At 32.8% G+C, this 21,699-nt stretch overlaps 2 protein-coding genes and 1 long non-coding RNA gene across 7 annotated transcripts in view; 1 reads left to right on the top strand and 2 right to left on the bottom strand.

The window, feature by feature from the left end:
- LOC144548925 (disease resistance protein RGA2-like) overlaps window positions 1–21,699 on the bottom strand; it is a 91,942-nt gene that overhangs the window by 43,455 nt on the left and 26,788 nt on the right. The window contains exons 2-7 of one of the 5 annotated variants that reach the window (XM_078297651.1): window positions 21,247–21,696; window positions 21,035–21,119; window positions 20,346–20,412; window positions 18,779–18,848; window positions 18,592–18,680; window positions 17,967–18,107 (exon numbers count right to left, since the gene is read on the bottom strand). In XM_078297651.1, the coding sequence (XP_078153777.1) occupies window positions 21,496–21,696 (201 nt within the window). In that variant the 3' untranslated portion in view covers window positions 17,967–18,107; window positions 18,592–18,680; window positions 18,779–18,848; ... (1 more) ...; window positions 21,035–21,119; window positions 21,247–21,495. Of the gene's footprint in view, window positions 1–17,966; window positions 18,108–18,568; window positions 18,681–18,778; window positions 18,849–20,345; window positions 20,413–21,034; window positions 21,120–21,246; window positions 21,697–21,699 lie in introns of those variants that run through there. The other 4 variants (XM_078297653.1, XM_078297652.1, XM_078297655.1 and 1 more) reach the window with 4 other exon arrangements.
- On the bottom strand, window positions 8,690–11,332 carry LOC144549093 (uncharacterized). Its single transcript, XR_013509571.1, has 2 exons — window positions 10,951–11,332; window positions 8,690–9,858 (listed from the first exon to the last, which is right to left on the bottom strand). It is a non-coding gene; the product is annotated as an uncharacterized LOC144549093 (long non-coding RNA).
- On the top strand, window positions 17,846–18,108 carry LOC144548930 (uncharacterized). The gene has a single exon (XM_078297663.1). The coding sequence runs from the start codon at window positions 17,864–17,866 to the stop codon at window positions 18,104–18,106; it is 243 nt and encodes an 80-aa protein (XP_078153789.1). The 5' UTR covers window positions 17,846–17,863; the 3' UTR covers window positions 18,107–18,108.

The raw sequence follows: 21,699 nt of genomic DNA, 5'->3' as shown, positions 1-21,699 counted from the left end.
TGATTGCTCTCTGAGGTCCATTTCAAAGAGAGCGACATGAGATTATTCTTCCCGAATAGGTTGGCACTCTGAGCTTCAGTTTGATCCCCTACATTCTCAATGTTTTCAATAGACAGATGTCGGAGGTTCTTTAGTGTGCCCAGTTCATTTATATGTTGACCACTCTCTTGTCCAACAAAAAAGTTTAACTCTTGGAGAGACGTCAACTTGTGGACTCCATTAATGATTTGCATTATCTCATTTGAAAGCCTCATATAACGCAACCTAAGTAGATTGGTCATTTGGATTATCCCCTTTGTTTCATTTGGATTATCCCCTTTGTTTCCAACTATATAATTTACTGGAATTTCTAATACTTGCAAATGATAAAGTTTGTAGACTGAAGCAAGGAGATCAAAATTATTATGAAGCCCCATCGAGGATAGGTAGCGAAGGTGTATCAAACAGCTTATCTCTTTGGGCATTTCACTTCTTCCCCATCGACATATTTTCAACAAACGTAAACTTTTCTTAATTACATTATTTGGAAGAATAAATGAATACTGAAAAGTAATCATAAAATCAGTGGTTACAACCAAGCTACGCAAATTTTCAAGATGGGAGACCTTTTCCATTTCAAGTTCATGTACGTAAACATGTTGTACAGTGGTAGGTATGGTAATTGATTTATCATTATGTTCTATTCTACAACATTCTCCATAGGAAACGTTTTGGGCCAACTCGTGCACCAGATCATGCATAACATATCTCCTTGCACCTTTCCATGATTCTTTTTCAACATATTCAAAGAATGACTTCCTTAAAAGAATATTGAAGTAATCTTCTCCAATATCTTCTGTCCTTTCTTCTTGTCTTGATTGTTGCCGGATAAATCCAGAACATATCCACATTTTGATCAAGTCATCTTTATCAAACTGATGATCTTGAGGAAATATGCTACAAAATCTAAAGCATACCTGCAAATTTGCTGGTAAATGGTAGTAGCTCAATTTCAAAACCTCCACCACATCCTTTGCTTGCTCTAAGTTAAATAGAGACCCCTGATTCAAAACTCTTCTCCAATATTGGTGGTCCATACGTGAATTCAGCAAGCTTCCGATCACCTTTGCTGCTAATGGACTACCTCGGAGTATTTTTAGTACTTGATCTCCAATTGCTTGCAAATCTCTATGATTGTCAAGGTTAAAACCATGAAATGCATAACTCTGAAAGAGCAATCTCAAATCTTGCTCTCTTAAGCTTTGTAATGATAGAGATTCATGCTCTGTACTTATCACACTTGCAAGCAAGTCTGCCACTGATTTCATTCTAGTAGTAAATATGATTTTACTACCTTCTTTTACAAACCTCAAAGGAGCAACCAATTGCTCCCACTTGCTCCTTTTCTCATCATCCCATATATCATCTAAAACGAGAAGAATTTTCTTTAAATGTGTATTTTCTTTCAAGGTCTCTTGAAGCGCATTTAATGGTTTATTATAACAATTATTTCCGCCTAGTTCGCCAACCATCTTTCTAGTTATATCTTCAACACTGAAGTTAGTAGAAACACAAACCCAAATTGTTTTGTCGAAATGATTTGACCTGCGCATCTCTTGATATGCAAATTGTACAAGGGTGGTCTTTCCTAGTCCACCCACCCCGACAATACCAAACAAAGAGAGGCGAACATCAGTTGGTCGCTTTAGCCAATCAATTATCTTGTGCTTCTCAACTTCCCGGCCAAACAACTCTCTTTCAACTATAAAGGAAGTAGTTTCATGACTTATAACTTTACCGACTTGTTGTCTTGATTCAAAAAGATCATAAATACCTAGCACAGTGGCAACTTGAAGGAGATTACCCACACCGTTAGCAGCCTGATCCAACATTGTTACAGCCTCCTTCAACCTCTCCAAAATATCATCATTGATAGTACATGGTTTTCTCTTCTTTGAACTAGAAGCGGATCCACCCGCCTCATCTCGATCTTTCACCATATCCTCCAGTTTTATGTACTCCAACTCATCAAGCACGTCTTCGGATGCTTCAACAGCCTTCCTAAACTGCTCGACCCACTGGCTAGCATCCGGGTGCTTCATCTTGAGTGCTTCAGCAATGCCCATGACAGCTGTGATCTGGGGAAGAGCTGCCTGTAGCCTCTTTAGCTCGGCTTTACTGTCAGCTGGTAGCACATGGTCACGCAAGTACGTAAAACCCGTGCTGATAAGTTCACTGACAACAGCGGACCCCGCCCACTCAGCAATGGTCCAGGCAGCTTTTGAAAGAGCCATCTTGAAGTTTCTTCTTTCTTCTACTGCGGCAGCTTCCTTTAAAGCCGTTGGGTTTTTTATTTCGATTTTTGTTTTTACCTTGCTAGCTAGTGTTGCTTGGGAACGACAAATTACAAGTAGCAAAATGTATTTTTTTTTTTTTTTTTTTTTGTAAACACGTACTAAATTGGTGATTGAGAGAACAGATTGAGAATAAGACAGCAAAAGGCAGAAATGGGTTGGTTAATAAGCAAGAGAGATGACAACTAGAGATTTGGAAAGAGAGACGTGTACCAGATGGCAACAGATGCAGTAGACGTGTACCCTACGGCAAGAGATCAAAGAGTCAGAAAGAGAGATTGCAAGATAGATTGAATGTAGATGCAAAAGACAGGAGATGAATAGAGATTGAATGCATTAATAGATTGAATCTAGTTGTGTAAAAGGTGAATAGAAGCGCACTAGTCTACAGCTTGACTTCAAAATCTCAAGTCTACTGCATCATTTTAGAATGACGGATGCTATGTGGCATTCACAAAGTTACAATCTCTGAAGGATAGGAACACTAAACAAGTAATTGGTAAAGGCAAGGTGAAAGGGTCAGTGACCCGCCACACTGTCACTAAATGATGTATTGCTTCAATTACTTTTGCCTCGTGAGAAACACGTTATTTTAAGTGTTGATACCATGTGATTGCTCCACTTTTCACTCTAATATACACATCCCAATATCCCATAACCATGTGATTGCTCCACTTTTCACTCTAGAAAACACTTAATTTAAAAAAACTGTCGGATGGATCCACTGCATCACTGGGCCGTGTGATCTTTACATTGCGTCAATTATATCATTGTTATATAGACATTATTTTTAAAAACAACATAGTAGATTAGTAATTGGCAGTTGCATCTTTAAATGTCAGTTTAAATTTCTTATTTTTTTAAACTAACAAATATTCACATATGCAAAAACCTCATATACAGTCATGTTGGACTGAAAATTTGCCATGAAAAAGATTACGGTTCAATTGCTTTTTCGAAAAGTAATTTTTTATTTAATAGATCTGGACTAATTTGTATTTTTTTAACTATTTTTTTCTCCTTTTATCGTTTTTGTTGGTTCAAAATAATATTATTTTGTTGTTATTTATTATGTGAGAGATTATTTTATTATTTTCTAATATGTAAGTGACTACTTTTGTTGTTATTTATCTACTACTTATTTAGTTAATTGATTTGAAGTCAATTAATTAATGAGTTTGAATTTGATAACTTATTTGAATCTGATTCTTGATAGAAATTTTGAATCCAACTTTAAGAAGAGAGAATTTTTTTTGAATTGGGAAGTTGGTTACGACCGGACCTTAATTATGTTACGACCGGACTTTAAGAAGAGAGAATTACAGCGTAGCAAAATATTTTGTTACGACCGGACCTTAATTATGCTTCAGATATATACTAATGATTTTGAACAAAATACACTAACGAACCACCTTTTGATCGTAAAAAAATCAAATGTAAAATTTCAGACTGCTTAATTTCTTTGCCCCTTTTGATCGTCTAACTAATTAATTAGACACATGTTACGCATCTCAAACAAATTTAAGCTGTGTACTGCAATACCAATTTTGTTATTTAATGCTTTCAAAGAAAAAAATAACAAATACGCTCTCTGATTTTAAAAAATTCGAAAAATGCTATGGCAGTCAAAAGTGAGGCGGTTCTCTTTTTTTCTTTTTCTTTTTCTTTTTTTAAATTGAGGAATATTTGAGTAGTGAAATTGTTCATCAATTAATTTTTTTAATGATTAATATCAAAATTGATAATATAAAACCTTGACAAATGACAAAACAAAACATAAATATTGTATTAGTTCAATTGAAAAAATGAGGAACAACGTTCTATCAAAAGGATGTACATGAATGCTTCAACAATTATACAAGGTTTTATTGTACGATCTGTGTGTGATATAAGAAATATAATATTTGCCCATGTAATCTGTGTCTTACTGTTATAATGCATCTCTATCTATTTTTTTGTAAGTCATTTCTCTAATTTCTTAAGTACCTGTAAGTTGTACATGTATTTATCGAAGACATTTTTCCTAATTAAACATACGAGACTAGGGCAAGGGACAAAGCAAGAGAGACCATATCTTCATTCAGAAGGTGAAAAATAACGACAAAATTTCAAACGATAATAAAACGGCGCTCGAGTGTCTGATTTCAGCAAATGAGCATTTTTTTCGGAAAACTTGCGAGAAGATGCATGCGTTAAAGACGACAATGCCGTTTTCTGAAATTCAGAATTGTAAAAAAAAAAAAAAGAGCATGAAAACTTGAGTTCAAATTTCCGATTAAGTTTTTCATTTCTAACTTTCGATTTTTTTGTTCTTTACCAAACTTTTTCTTAGACATTATTCATGTAAATGTATGAAGTCTCAGATCTAGTCTTCAAAAGAGAACTGCCCCACTGTGGAGCGGTCAGAGCATTTTTCAAACTTTTTATAATTAGAGAGTATATTTGTTATTTTTTTTATTGACGGCATTAATAAAAAAAAAAAACGGACTACAATGTAGACACGCCACTAAAGATCGAGATATGGTCAACTTTGTCATTAATGTGTTATCAGAAACTTGGTGGATTTACTCTTTCAAGAGATCGCCACAAAATTATTTTTTATGTTGCTTGATGGGAGTGTGAGAAAGCTTGATAAATATGTGAAAAAAAATATATAGAACATAGTGGATTTATTCTTTCAAAAAATCATCACAAAATTATTTTTTATGTTGGTTGATGGGAGTGTGAGAAAACATGCATAATATATATATGTGAAAACAAATTTAGAACATAGTGGATTTACTCTTTCAAATGAGTTCATTAACTTTCATTTTTTATAAAAATATTTTTTTTACTTATTTTTGTAGTATTATTTTTAAATGCGAACTAAGAAAATAATTATCATTAACTCAAAAATTTCTAAGAAAATATTTTTCAATTTAAACCTCATATTTATAAAAGTTATAGATTAATTGAAGTCAAAAATAATATTTGCTTCAACCAACTTTATTTGATCGAAGAAACAACACATGGAACCTAACAATCGGGCCAACTTTATTTTTACAACGTCCATTAAACACTAAAACACGCATCATCTATGAATTATCAACTACTGCATCCAAAATTCCAAATACATGTGATGTTTTAATTATAATTTAAAAAATTGCCTTATAATTAATTAATGCTGGGCTGCGCCAATGTTGGGCATTTCTTCGATGCAGCTGTTTTATGGGTCGTTAGGGGAACGAAATTCAATCGTATGCAGCTAAAATATATTACAGAACAACATCAAATGGCTGGTAACACTACTACAGAATAAGAAATTGCACACAGACATAATTGGAGGAGCTACACGGATTTTCTGCCGTGTAGAGTGTGAGGATGTAGAAATCGTTGAATAAATACACACGGATATTTACCCGTGTATGATTATAAAAGAGCTACACAGATTATTACATAAATTAACAACTGTGTACAACCACTTGCCAGTGTCGCTCTCAAAAACATATTATGGAATGGAAACAAAAACATGATATAATGTGCACAAATTATGCTATTTGCACGATATTTGAATGAACTACATAAATTAATTGCGGGAGTATTACTTTTTAACTAGTAAAATTCAAATTCTTCAATGTTTGATGCGTTATATACACATATGTAGGTATGGTCTTATGCTGTGATTATAATTGAGGGAAAATCAAAATTCATCTTTCTTCTCATATGTACAAGTTTTAACAAAAAAAAATATATTGAAATAATTAAGATTTTGGGGGAAAATCAAATTAGTCGAGTGCTTGTATTTAGAATTTGTTTACTAGCATATTTAAATATAAAGAGACGTAATAAGCCAACATTTTGTTGGTAAGACTTGCTTTTATTTTTTATTATGTTGTTTGTTCAAGTAATTTATTGATTAAGTGATCATATTCATATATATGAACAAACATGTTCATGAAATTTACAGTCTTGTCCATTTTCCTCCGCTAATAACTGAATTCTTGATTGTTAACTTTTAGTTACTTGTTATAAGAAGATGAAATAAATGGAGGCCTGATTTGGTTGCCTTTAGTTTACAAGATATATCATTTGAAAATCAAAACCATTTATCTCACCAGTGGAAAATATGGAATCAGGATCGGTTATATACGCATATCAGTATCGGAATACAACCGATCCTGATGAAGGCGATACTGATAATACAATAATCTGCATCGGTTGTTTAAACAACCGATGCTGATACTTTTTTTTTTTTTTTTTTTTTGCAGAACCTCCAATTTTCTTTATAAATGGAGAGTAAAGCTGAAACCAATTTGTACCAGTACATCTAAACTGATAAGTTATCAAATGTAAGTGGTATGGTATATCACCTTGAAATATCTGAAAAATGGAGATTTAACAAGTTCTTGAAGAACTCCATCCAAGACTTCCTTATTTATATGATTGACGGTCTCATAATCGCAACAGCAATCCTCCACCATACCAGAATAATTCCTTGCATCCTATTTCAGAAAATAAGCATGAAAAAATTAGATGAATTGTTGTTAATTCGTGCATTACTTCACAAAATTCGTACTTAATCTGGAAAATAAGGTTTCACACTTTCACCCACGGGGCATTTACAGCTGTTGCTCGATATCCAAAGCATCGGGAAGCTTCTAGAACTGATAGCTGTCGCCAAGAGAATCGCTGACACTGCACCGACCACCGCCGTCAGGCGCCATAAACGGCGACTCTGCGGCGTCTTCTCCCTGCCTTCTCGCTGACAAAGAGTACTGAGGATTTTGAGAGGTAGATACAGAGACAGAGAGAGACGCTAATTTGAAAATGAGAGGCGCGAAATGAAAATAAGAAGAACCCTAAGCAGGTTTTATATGGAGTTATCATTAGGATCGGTTGTTTATAAACAACCGATGCTGATACTATTTTTTTTCAAAGTTAGTTCTGCAAAAAAAAAAAAAAAAGTATCAGCATCGGTTGTTTATAAACAACTGATGCTGATACCTTTTTTTTCAAAATTGGTTTTGCAAAAAAAAAAAAAAAAGTATCAGCATCGGTTGTTTATAAACAACTGATGCTGATACTTTTTTTTTTCAAAGTTAGTTCTGCAAAAAAAAAAAAAGTATCAGCATCGGTTGTTTATAAACAACTGATGCTGATACCTTTTTTTTTCAAAATTGGTTTTGCAAAAAAAAAAAAAAAAGTATCAGCATCGGTTGTTTATAAACAACTGATGCTGATACTTTTTTTTTTCAAAATTGGTTTTGCAAAAAAAAAAAAAAAAAGTATCAGCATCAGTTGTTTATAAACAACTGATGCTGATACTTTTTTTTTCAAAATTGGTTATGCAAAAAAAAAAAAAAAAGTATCAGCATCGGTTGTTTATAAACAACCGATGCTGATACTTTTTTTTTTTTTTTGCAGAACTAACTTTGAAAAAAAAAAAAGTATCAGCATCAGTTGTTTATAAACAACCGATGCTAATACTTTTTTTTTTTTTGCAAGTATTAGCATCGGTTCTTAGCTAGGAACCGATCCAATTAGTTCATGTGCTGTGCTTTCAATAGCTTTTAGTATCGGTTTTATTGATAAAACCGATCCAAATAGGTATTAGTATCGGTTGGTTCATACAGCCGATCCAAATATGCCGATCCTGATTTCAGTTTTTCCACTAGTGTCTCCTTAGAGATTCACGCAGAAATATATTCCAAACGCTTTTTCTAAAAATTCAAAGACATGTATTTGTGTGGAACGACTCTCGGGGACAACATACACTACTAGAATCCTTACTTTTTCCAAGGGCCAGAAAATGGCTTGTTCCAATGGGTTATTCATGGAACAGGCCCAAAAAACGCCATTTCCAATGATTACTGTTGGAAATACTACCGTAGCAAATAGTCGCCTTGGAAATAGTCAAAAATTTAGTCATTTCCAACGGTTACCCTTGGAAATATACTTTTTCCATGAGAAACCCTTGGAAATAGGACGCTTGGAAATAGTTTCACACTTGGCTCCTGTTTGATTTATTTCCAAGGGAATCGTGTGGGGCCCACTTGATTTATTTTCAAGGGTAGCTGACCTGGGACCCACTAAATATTTCCAAGGATGGTTAAGATGGGGCCCACTTGGTTATTTCCAAGGGTTAGCCTACCTGGGACCCACTAAGTTTTTCCAAGGATGATTAAGATGGGGCCCACTTGGTTATTTTCAAGGATAGCGAATGTGGGACCCACTGAGTATTTCCAAGAGCAACTAAATGGCATCATATAATCATGCCCTCATTCTACAATCCTCCATGTACCAACCCAGTACCAACCCGTTTACATTCCCCAATTCTCATTCAATCAAATTAAAAAAATAAAAAACACATTGAAATATAGAGAAAAAAACATAGAATTAACATTAATCAACATAGTATAATCATCATTTATCAAAATACCAAAAAATATTACAACAAAAGTGATAAAAGAAACTTCTATATATACACAAAATATGCCCTAATTCAGAACTAACAAAATAATATTCAGATCTAACTAAATTTGTAAAAATGTTTTTACAAGAACGATGCAGTCACTCTTCCTTTAATCTTGCTGTGTTGTCCTCACTGCTGTAAAAGTAAGAAAGTGAGTGAGTTTGTTTTAAAGAGTGGACTATTGTTGATTATTGGATATTTGAATATTTTAAACATTGTTTCAACACTGTACAAAAAAAATACATGTATATAACACAGTCAAAACTTAAAACAATAAATGCTGGTATGGTGAAACAGTCAAGATTGACCGTCTGTCAGTAAATCAATTATACAGAAAATTCTAAAATGAATTTAGTCAAACTGCTTCATACCCAAATAAAGGACAACTTCGTGAGTGCACAGGAACAAACCTTGCATTTTTCTAATTTTATACAAATTATTGTGAATTTTCAAAGTTCAGCACTTAAACACAAGTTCCAGCTCAAAAACAGCATGGGGTACCAAACTATTATGAAAGGAACTTAAATTTGACATAGTTCTGGATCATTAAATGAATTGAAATTAATTGAGGGTGTAGTTCATGACTCCTTGAAACTTTAAGACACCAAGAACACTTCATTGAATCTGCAGTATGTTCTACACAAAAATGACAAGACAGCATGCTAGAAAACATGAAAAACTGGTACCAGCTTAGGTTGGTACATAATATGATCTGCACAAAAACACTAGTTCGACCCAGCTAGAAAATTTAGAAAAGAATGAAACTTAGCAGAGATGTAGATCATGACTTTCTTGAATTTCAGAGACCAAGAACACCCAATTCGGAGTTACGAGCTGTTCTGCACAAAATTCACAAATCAGCTTGTCAGGAAATTAAAAAAAAAAATAGCAAACAGTGGCTGGTTCAAAGAAGCAAAAGCTATAATAAAACAATAATATATCCAAAGAGGGAATGTCTCGAGCCATCCCAAGCATTTTTGCCTCTTTCATCATGCATGAAAACTCTGAACCCTTATTTCTACGGGGAGATGGTGTCGGTGGCAGTGGCTTAGTGCTTTCATTTACCCACTCAACCTGAAATACTCAAGTCAAATTATTTGTCAGTACTCTTCTAGGCCATTTCATTAAAGAACATATGTTAGCCTTATAATTTGTAAGATATGACAACTAATTTTTAGTTTATCTTTAAAAGGATTCACATTTAGCAGCTAATCTCAGCATTTTACTTTGTATATCATATTACAGCAACAATTGCAGTGTTTGTTGTGCAGTTTTGAATTGTATTTATTGTTATAAATGGGAGACAATTAGGGAATGGGTATGTATATAGGAATAAATTTCATAACAAAAGGCTATATGGGACTAATCCTAATTAAAAAAATGGACTTCTAATAAGACAAGAAACTTGAATTAACTATACTTGTATTCAGAATTTTCAACATCCCTTAGTTATTACAACCCAAATCAAAACTTAAAAGAAAAACTAAATCCTAACTAGTTCATATGCTACTATACTAAAAAGCCAAATCAGTGCTATTTGGGTATTTTTCTTTCTTAGAAAATTTACAGAAATTTGTTCAAATTTTGAGAAAGATCTAGAGAGAAGAAAGTCTGATGGCCTGGAAACCTTAGCGCAATGTGGCAGAGGTTTGGTTTTGACTGCTCCACTAACCTAACATGGAACCGAAAAATTATTAAACCAATTCTTTGGCATCCTAATACCAAGAAAGCACCCACCAATAGCAGCACAATACCAGAATAATTGGAAAAGTTGAAACAAAATGTGTACCAGCAAACCAAAATTGTCATGCTTTCTCACAAATAATTATGAATGCACATAATTATTTTTTACCTAATCATGCCTCAACCTCAACAGAGCATGTATAACCTTGTAGTTTTTTTATTCAGTAAATCTATCATCCCACAACATAAATTATAATTTGATTGTAAACATTCATCGAGCTGTCAAACAAACCTATTTTTTTGGCTTGAGCAATTTATCAAACACCTTATGAGCAACCAACTATCAAATAAATAGAAGTCAAATACTAACTTATCAGATGCAATTTACTAGATCGACTAGCTTCATCTCTTAAATTAAACAGAGACTGAGATGCAAAAGGAGAAGCGATACTGAAGCTAAGAAATTTGTCGAGAGATTAGTACCTTGACAGATCAACAAGAGGTTCAGAGGACTTCAATGGACCCCACGCCGACAGAGGCAAACACTGTGGCTGAAGGATTGGAGGGATTGGAGGAGCTCCTGGCAGACCGCATGTGGATAGCGACAAGGCACTGATTTGATTACATGAGGATGGCGTGGATAGGGTTGTGTAGATCTGATTTGGGGAGTGAGTGTTTGGGGTTCTTTACTGGAGAGGGAATGAAAATTTTCGAAGTGTGAAAAATAACTCAATAGGAAGCTAGAGCGGGAGAAGAATACGTGAAATTTTGGGAGGGAATTGAAGGAGGCGGCAAAGTTAAATTTTAGGGTTTTGGCAATCATGCTCTTTGCTTAGAGAGTACAGAGAGGAGAGGAGAAGAGATTTCACTAAGTCATGGAGGAGAAATAGAAAGGAAGTGTATTGCATTTGATGGGATAATTCATATACCCTAAGATAGCATAATATTTGTATTTAGATCGGAGCCGTCTGATCATCATTACGCACGAATATTAAAGGAGTATGTGTATCGTTTGTGGCCAGATTTAAACATAAATATTATGTTACCTCAGAGAAATAAACTCCCTACCCACAACTTCTAAAATGAAGATATCAGAACCATTCATTATCTATCAAACGACTCATAGCTTCATATTTACTGGTCAGGTAATGAATGTAAAACAAATAATATGGAAAAGTTTAAAAAATATATTTTTTTAATTATTTACATCTTCTATGACCAAATTATATTTATAATTTTCAATTTTATAAACTTTCATCATTATTTGCCTATTCAAATTTAACGAATATTTGCGGACCGTTCATTTTTACGTGAGTGATCGACGGTCGATCTGCAGTGAAATAATTCCAAATTTATTTTAAAATGATCAAGGGAAAACATTAAACATAACCAACATAAAAATTCTAAAGTTCAATTGTGTCCGAGCTTCGATCCAATGTGAAGTGTGTATGGCCTTTCGATCTTTTGATATTCTATTGGCTTGATGGATAGGTAAATAAAAATAAAATTTCATCAAACTTCTCTGTAGGAAAATAAATTCAATTCTCTTTAATTTCAACGGTTCCGATCAACTAACAAATGACGTTTTTAAGTGCGCCTTCATGAATTCATAGAGCAAGAGTTTATGAAACATAGAACACAAACTCTTGCTTTGTGAGTTAATGAAGGAGCACGTAAACACGTTGTCTGTTGGTCGATCGGAACCGTTGAAATTAAAAAGCACTGAATTTTTTTTCCTGCAGAGAAGTTTGATTAAATTTTATTTTTATTTACCTATCCATCGAGCCGACGAAATATCGAAAGATCGAAGGGCCATACACACTTCAAATCTGAACCGTTTGATAGAAGATGTATTGTTCTAATTTCTAATGGATGCCTCCAATTTAAGAATACTATGTCACATACTAGAGGGACCCATTTGTCTATACCAATTTTTTTTCTCAGCCCTTTATGTAAAATTCATCTCTTCTCCCAACTTTTAACTTTTTTCCTCTGAATTTAGGGAGAGGTCTGATGGTCCTTTGGTTCGATGTACTCAATGACCATCCGATCCAAATTAGATGCGTGCATTCTGCTTTAATATCCGTACTGAAATGCTTTAATTTTCGTGCTTACATATCTTAATATAGATCAGACGGTGATGGAGCTCATTGGACTCAAAAGATCCGTTCTGTTTTGCTGCTTTTAGCAGCGCGTGGTCGCCCAAATTCTAGCGGGAGTCTTCCCGCTGATTTACACCAAAATTCTAGCAGGATGCTTCAACCCTACCCAAGTGCTTACCGCTCAACACAACTGTTCTTTCTCACCTAAATCTGAGAAGCAAATGGGGATTCTTCACCTAAACCCTCTCCTCTTCAATCTGATTGTACGGCAGGTGCAACCCAAATTAATAGTAAGTTCTCCAAATTTTTGTAGGGGCCCCATGGACTTTGCATTTTAGTTCAGGTTTAAAAATCTTCGTACAGTGTGTCAATATCAAGGCCGTATCATGGTTTAAAAATCTTATATAAGCAAGCCTAGATCCATTAGTGTTCGACGAAATGCCCGAACCAAAATACTAGAATTTCACAGCCCAATTATAGAATTTCTGATATATGACCTTTATGTAAATCATTTGTATAGCATGGTTAGTGTAGTCAAGCATGATACCATCTAAATAAGGATACAAGGTGTTTGTTATGTAAGAGCGCCTATGTTATGAAATTGTCATGCATGTTATGTAAGAGCACCTAGGTAAGCATGTTATGTAATTGTCATGCATATAAGGTGTTTGTTGAAATGCCCTGCACAAATTAGGTTATGAACCAACATATTTGAGGGTTAATTGTAACACGAGGCTAAACAACAACAAAATTATTAGCAATCTAAAGATTGTAATTGGTCTCCCTCAATTTTTTTTTTCTTTTAAATTATAAAGTGGAAAATTATAATTGGTCTCCCTCAAATTTCAAGTTAAAGATTCATTTGCTTTGTGACATTGGAAAAGATAGGAGAAGGAAATCAATGGGATGGCCTTGAAGGCATCAAGTTTTTCAGGTTCATATTTTATATGATTTTGTAAAATATACCAAGTTTTACCATTTAGTTTTTTGCAAATGCTCCACTACATTTCTTTTGTTTCCTACTAGCACCAAATCAGTAAATCCAACATTAACCTGAGTCAAAAATAGCTGAAAATGTCCATGGTTGCATTAATTGAAGCAAACCTCTATAAAGTGTTATAGAACATGGCATCTGAATCTCCTCCGTACTAGTCAGTCTGTTCCAATGTTAGCCCATAACCTGTTTGTTGAAATGTTAAATAAATTGGAAGCACCTGATAGTTGTTTACATACTCAAAATTAGCAAGTGTGTGCTATTGATTGCTCAAGGTCCATTTTCAACTTAATTTGTATATTCTCCATCACAGATATTTGTAGTGTATACTTATAAAGACTTGTACACTTAATATTACAATTACAGAAATATTATTTCTAATTTTTGTGTTAGTCTTCATATATGCAAGGGTAATTTAGGCAGTTATGGGCATCATTTTAGGAGCACACCCTTTAACATTTGTTAGGGCATATTTGTCAATTCCTCTGTAACAATTATCTTTTTTCGTTTTTGACATCTTTTATGTCAAATAAAATTCAAATGACAATTCATCATTAAACTCAATATTTAAATGTCTTTGAAGGATAATAGATCTGAAAATTCAGCATACTTATAATAAAAAAAAACAAAAATTTGTTCAAAACTTTTCATAATTATCTTTTGAGAATTGTCTTGCATAAATCTGATCATAACTAAACTAAATGTACATAATTGTGGTTCAATTTTCTATTTTTTAATTAGTTAGCAACACATAGAGTTTAAAACTAATTAATTCTCTCTTATATTTGTTTTGACAGTTTCGCTCCTCTTATATTTATTTTTTCAGATTATTCATTTTATTTGATTAATTATTGCTTCTCTGATCCTCAAATATCAGATCTTGGAAAGGTTCTTCTCCATCCATATTGACTTTGGAAATCTAGTTTAGGATATAAATTTGGTATTTTATAGCTGCTATTTATTTCATTTGCAAGTCTCATTAATGAAAACAAGCATTGGTGTAAAATGTTAGGTTGAGAAGCAGCATATCCGAGCAATTTCTGTAGTTCACATGTGTTATATAAATAATTTTGTTGATTTGTTTATTTAGGATGTGTTATACTTGCTGTTGTGATTTGTTTATTTAGATAGTTAAAAGGGAGATATAAAATATATAGATATGTTTCTGTCTCCTGGATCTAAATATTTCCAACGGCTATACTTTGAAAATAGTATAAACTGAATCAATAAAACATTTTCATGCGTATTTTCTCAAGGATTTTCATGAACATTCACTATAAAATAATATAAACAGACCAAGTAAAACATTTCCAAGAGCTAACTCTTGGAAATAGTACGACCAACTATAAAATAATATAAACTGAATCAATAAACATTTTCATGGGCATTTTATCAAGTATTTCCATGAGCCTTCGCAATAAAATAATATAAACAGACTAAGAAAAACATTTCCAATGACATTTTCTCAAGTATTTCCATGAGCCGTCCATATAATATAATATTTGGTCTATTTTGGTGGGTGGCGGATCATGCCAAACTTTTTTCAAGGGTGTAAATGATACATTTCCATTGGCAAACAAGAAGCATTTCCAAGCGCTACCTTTTCCAAGGGTTTACCTTTGGAAATTGTATGTTGTGTCAGATCTCTGACAGAAAAGCTCATTTTATTTCCATGAAGCCTTCATACTCTTGGAAATGGCTATTTGGACCCTTGCAAAAAGTGAGGATTCTAGTAGTGATACTACTTTTGTTTTTTGTTTTTACTCTTATTAAATATTTATTGTGATTCTAATAAACAAATATGTTTGAAGAGTAGAGTTTTGTCTAATTAATTGTGATTATGTTAAACAAATTAATCTTCCATATGAAGAAATTATAACAACTGCTAATTTTTTTCTTTTTTCAAAAGCCTCATAACAGAGTTTCAAGGAAAATTTAATTTGTATTTAAAAAAATGAAACCACATTTTAATATGGACACAAATTTAATTTTAATATGCTATATGAACTCATAAATAAAAGTTATATTAGGCTATTGTCATAAATTAAACACAAGTTATGATTGTTTTTAAAAAAAAATTAATGCTTCAAACTGCCATGTAGTTTTAATAATATGGAATTTGGAGGTAGCCAAAATCCAATCTTGATCTAAATTAAATTAAATTGTATGGATGTATTAAAGGCAGTGTTAATGTAAAAAGAAAAAAAAATGCAAATAGAGGCAAGTACTTCACATTTTAATTTTGTATATTAGTCAACCTAATAATTAAAGTTGAAGTATGATCAATTTTAGAGGTAAGTACATTGATGTTTAACTATTAGTTTTAATTTTATATGTTTGACGTCATTATAAAATTACAACAAATTCAATATAATTGCACCAAGTCCGCACCGTCTACATTAACTCAAATGAGCATCTTTTGAGTTAATACATCTCGGAAGACTAATTTTAAACGGAGTCAATTCGGCATTTGTCTATAAAGCAGGGAACCTTTTAATATTAGTGCAGATATGATCAGCACGGATCTTAAAGCCGATCGGACGGAACATATGCATTAACTCAAAAGATTCCTTTTTGAGTTAATGTAAAAGGCTAGCTTTGATAATTTTCATGAGTTAAAAGGAAATAAATTCATTTTAAAAAAATAGGAATAATTATCACTGCTTGTTTACTTCCTGAAATAAATACATTTTTTGAAACATCTAAATTTAATATAAATAATAAAAAATGAAAGATCTTAAATTATTTTGCATTAACTAATTTACAATAGTAATATGAGAAGTATTTTGAAAGTTAGATGGAATAAAACAAAGCTGACGTGTACACATTGTGTTATTTGCATGATATTTGAATGAACCACAAAATTTAACTCATATAATTCAAATTCTTCAAATAGTAATGATCTAGATGTGCTATATATACACGTGTATGTGGTCTTAATTATACCATGATTATTATTGATATCAAAATTTGTCTTTCTTCTTGTTAAATTTTTAAATAAAACATATTAAAATAATTCAGATTTTGAAGGAAACCAAATATAAAGAGCCACAATACAACATTTTGTTTTGTTGACAAATAAAGGAAAGGGGTAAATTTCCTATATACCTCTCAAAAACTTCAAAATTATGATTTTTCCGCTCCAAATTTCAAAATTATATATATTTACCCCTCTAAACTTCAAAAACTCACAAATTTATCTATTTAACCATTTATTGAAAATATAAAACATCCAACAGACTCAAATTTGAATCCAATAGATTAATTCCTCTACCGTTGGATTCACTTCAAGTGTGTGTCTCTTGTTTGTTCTTCTTTAGTGACTTGTTTTCATGAACAAAAACTTTGGATTTTTGCCTCTGAATCTCTCTTCCTTGTTACTACTCTATCAGTGTGGCAACCCTGAAACTCATTTTTAAGATTGATGCTTAGTTTTGAGATGCTTATTCTTCATTTCATTTTATTACTCGTGTACTTATATATATCTAAATATCTCATCATAATTTGTTGTTGTTAATAATTTATGAGATGAACTGTTTAGGATGAACAATATACTTATACATATAATAGCAAGATCAAGTTAGGTCTAACTGTCTAACTATTTAATTATTTGTTGACTTTAATTTTGAGATAGTTTTTTTTTTTTTTTTTTTGTCTCGAGACGATATTTTGTTTTGTTTATTTTTTATTTTTTATTGTTGCTTGTTATGATTTGTGCTCACAATCATTATATTTATGGAGAAAAAACAATAAAATGTGAAAATTAATTAAAATTTATGATGAAACTTAGTGGCATCAATAATAACTAATATTGAAAATAAGATTCAAAATGTAGAAACATATTATTTTAATTTTCAACAAAACTTCTCAGTGGCCATCTAATTAAGATTAGACGGATTATAATAGTTTAGAAAGAAATTAATCAGATGAAAGTGTATCTCGCTTAAGTCATCACAAATATTTTTGGATCCGTTGTGGGCTCACAAATTTAGGCCCAAGATGCATTTTCTATTTTAAGCCCAAGATGAAACACCAGATAGAGTGGTGTTCAATTACAAATTTACAATTACACGTGTCCCTCAATCCTTAAATCTTCTTCACACGTGTCAGTCAACTCTCCTACGTGTCGGGTTATCCCCAAATCCCTAGTAGCTTCTTCATATAATAATATTTTCCCAATTCTGTTTCTTTCGTTTGATTTCTACAAAACCAAATCTCACTCTACTTCAGTTCAGTTCAGGTTTTCAGTACTTGCTATTTCTATTTTTTCCATCAGTATCAGTTTTCGTAGTTCAACTTAATGTCAGGTGCACAAGGAGCACAACCAAAGGGGTCTTTCACAGCCACCACCTACCACACTGCGCCGGGTTCTGCCACAGAAGACCCACCAAAGATGGCCATAAGGTCTGACAAGGATGAGTCGGAGGTGCCGGTGAACAAGTTGGAGGATAAGGTCAAGGATGCGGCCGGCTTGGGTGGGCCCGGCTTCGGCGCTGGGACAGATGATGGTAAACCCGATCTCGGTGTTGCTGGTACCGGCTAGACTGTAAAGTTACACGTGTCATCTATATAAATGTATGCGATGTAACTAATAAGTTAGGAAAATGACAATGCGTATAATCATATATGTTGATAATAGAGTAAAAAGGATGTGTACCAAATAAATTTTACAAATTCTCCTTTTTTTTGTTGTTTACTAATTATTTCTCAATTCAAGAGCCGCTTGGAGAACATCAATTTATATACTTGTTTATGCTGGTACCATTTTGTCAAACAATTGTGCTGGTACCATTTTCTCAAATAGATATTTTGTCTAATTATTACTATCGGCAATTCCTAATTTTGGTAATTCGATCAAGTCTCAGTTTGGGCTAGAATTCTGCGAACCACAAACCAGGTATTCCAAGTTTCCAACTAATACTGGTACCAAACAGCCACGTTTGGCGCTCTTATAAATAAGGAACAAAAATTGCTTCAAAAGAAAATGAAGATTGAGAATATATACATAAATCAAGTGAGACGAAGTACCCTGATGAAACAGTTTGTCGCATGTAGAGCTTCGGCCTGCTTCCTTCCTTCCTCAACTGATTTTGCCTCTGCTTGGAGCCTTGCCTTTTCTGTTAAAATGTCAAAAAACAAAAATAATAATAAAGAACAAAAGATTGCAATTAATAAAAGTTAAATGAACTGTTTCGCATAGAAGACAACAACCCACCTTCTCTTTATAGCCTTTTCACCTCTTCTCTTTCTCGCCTTAGCTTCTCAGGGTCCTCCATTTTTGCAATCTTCTAGATGCATTAGTCGTGAATCAAAGTTAGTAACCAAATATAAACTATTCCATATATAAATTTTGACTCATTTAATTTTGTTGCCTTAACTGAATTTGAACCAGGCTATTTTTCTAGGAGGCTATGTACATGTACATCTCATTTTCAAACATGAAATAGCCAATTGGAACCGCTCAACATGATATTCATATAAAAATGTTGTTGATATTCATATAAAAATGTACTTGGAGGCCAAATTTTATATTTTTCAACTTTGTTTTACTATTTTTTTATATGGGTAAAAATCACAAGAATAAAATTGTTTTAGGTAAATAATTTTATCATCTCATCTAATTGCAATATCAAAGGGAAAACAAATTTATACATGTTGAGAAGAGACAAACTAAGATGCGCAGTACATTACTGAGTTATTACTTATTACTAGCACAATGAAACAATTGGTCATTGGTATTTCCCTTGTTTTAATTATTCTGGCTTCTTCGCCAATGATCACTAGAAAGGACAGTCCCGGAGCAATTTATGTTACCAGTCTGTACTGGTAAGCTATAAAACAGTCAAAGTCAAGAGATTGCTAGAATATAATCATGGCTTTTTTCATTCAAGAGATTGCCATGTAGCAAAAATCATGTCTTTTTTTTTTAAATTTATTTTACGGATAAAATTGTCAATGAGGATTGGGTCAGTGTTATGAACTATTCAATCAGCAACGAAAAGTTTGCATGATTACCCCTTTAAATTCCATAAATATATTTCACAAGCATTCTCAATTTTCTGCCTCTTGAATTTGACAAAACTGTTAAATGATTTTCAATTTGTATATAGATTCAATTTTCACATTCGTTCTCAACTTGTTCTGTTTTTTGTGTACACAACAATTGAATTTGCACACTAATACCATTTTCATTTAACTAGTATTTTGTCCAAAATCTCATGCCATAACTATATATATATATATATATATATATAGACTAGAGGTTAGCTCAGCTCAAAACGTTTTTTCCAAGTTCTAGGAACAAACAACTCAGTTTTTCGGTTTTCAAAGTCCAAACAATTGATCCAAATGTTAGATATTCAATATATATTAAAATGTGCTTGGAGACCAAATTTTACATTTTTTGAAATTTTTTAATATTTATTGTAATGGTTTGAAAATCGTTGTTTTTATTAAATTTCTGCAACATTGAAAAACAGCGACTTTCAAACAATCTTAATAAATAGTACAAAAATTTCAAAAAATGTAAAATTTAGTCTCCAAATACATTTTAACATAGATTGAACATCTAACGGTTTGGACTTTAAAAGTCGAGAAATCGAGTTGTTTGTTTTTGAGGCTAGGAAAAAACGTTTTGAGCTTAGCCAACCTCTATAGATTATAGATCCAGTTAGACTTGAATGCGGCTTGATCCTGACGACCACCTATCCAATACTGTTAATTAGAGATATGACTGATATGACTAATAACACTTTATTTTTTTTTTCAATTGATAGTCTAACCTCATTAATCTCCTGAGCTGGACTAAAATTGCTCTGCAGCCCCTCTGTTTTGATTTTGCACTTCCAGCTGCAGTTTGAGGAGTTCCAATTGTAAGTTGTGGAAAAAGAATTAGTGAAAAATACCTTAAATGCAAACAACTCGGCAAAGGACTACTGGCCAGCACCACCTAAAAATACCTTAAATGCAAACAACTCTTGAATGAATATGATATTTGATATTATCACATTCATTCAAGAGAGGTCAGAATCTCAACTACTGGCCAGCACCACCTAAAAAAATGATTAAAAAAAAAAATAAAGAAGGAAAGAACAGCTAAAAATAATTTCAGCTAACAACATCAGACACTTTGTGAATTTTGTGCATGTTCTTTTAAATAAGAATTTTCGCTTTTTTACCAAAATAAACCTTATTTTTGTTGTATAGTTTTAGTTATTTCAGTTCTCTTTGCAAATTTTCAGGGTCTCTTTTCTTTTTTTTAAATTTGAGTTGTTGTTGTTCTAATTAACACATTTCAATTTTTTGTATTGTTAACCCTCCTTTTATCCGCGCATGGGACCAGCTATATGGTTTAGATGTAGGGAGTGTTATACATTTGAAATATGTTAGTATCCCTCAAATTTAAATATATAAAGTAAAGTAAAACAAATAGCATGGAAACAAGGTGAGATATATATATATATATATATACCTGCAAGGAAGGTACTGTAGTTCGTTCTTTTCCTTGTGCCTTGTGGGCCTTGTCTGTGCAGGAATGAGTCAACAGTAGAAATAACCTACAAAGTTTTTTGAAGTTTGAAACAAGAAGAGTCACAGATAAGAATATCTTACTGATAAAAAAAAAAAAATCAAATCCATTGCAAGAGCATTTAATTTATTCAATAAATTTGAACAAGAAAATACCTTATTAATATATGGTTGGCAAGTTATGAAGCATTATCCTACTCCATGTATCTGATTGATTTCTGTTATGAAAGCAGAGTTGTTCAGAGAAGCCACCTGCCACCACGGCCTTTAATGGACTTATTTTTAGAGAAACAAGCCGGTAACCCCAGGAGCTCCTCCAACAAATCAACTTTCTTGATTTCTAGATGGTTCTGTTTTTTCAACATGAGTTTGGGATCTATTATAAAAGTAGAGTGTCCTTATGTTTCAGAGCAATCGGCCACCACGGCCTGTAATTCTCTTTATTTTCAGAGAGGCAGGTAACTCTGGGACCTCCTCAAGCAAATTAGCTCCTAAAATTTCTAGCTTTTCTAGGGTAGTGAGTCTCGCCATTGTAGCAGGCAATGACCTCAGAGAGCTTGCACCAGAGATATGTAACCACCGTAGAGAAGCAGGTAACTCCGGAAGCTC

The sequence above is a fragment of the Carex rostrata genome, chromosome 34, assembly GCF_964058835.1.
Source record: "Carex rostrata chromosome 34, lpCarRost1.2, whole genome shotgun sequence".
Taxonomy (NCBI): Eukaryota; Viridiplantae; Streptophyta; class Magnoliopsida; order Poales; family Cyperaceae; genus Carex; species Carex rostrata.
This window is presented reverse-complemented; position numbering and strand designations above follow the sequence as displayed.

Excerpts from the sequence above, each read along its gene's own strand:
- LOC144548930 (XM_078297663.1), top strand. The coding sequence starts at position 17,864 with ATGTCAGGTGCACAAGGAGCACAACCAAAGGGGTCTTTCACAGCCACC.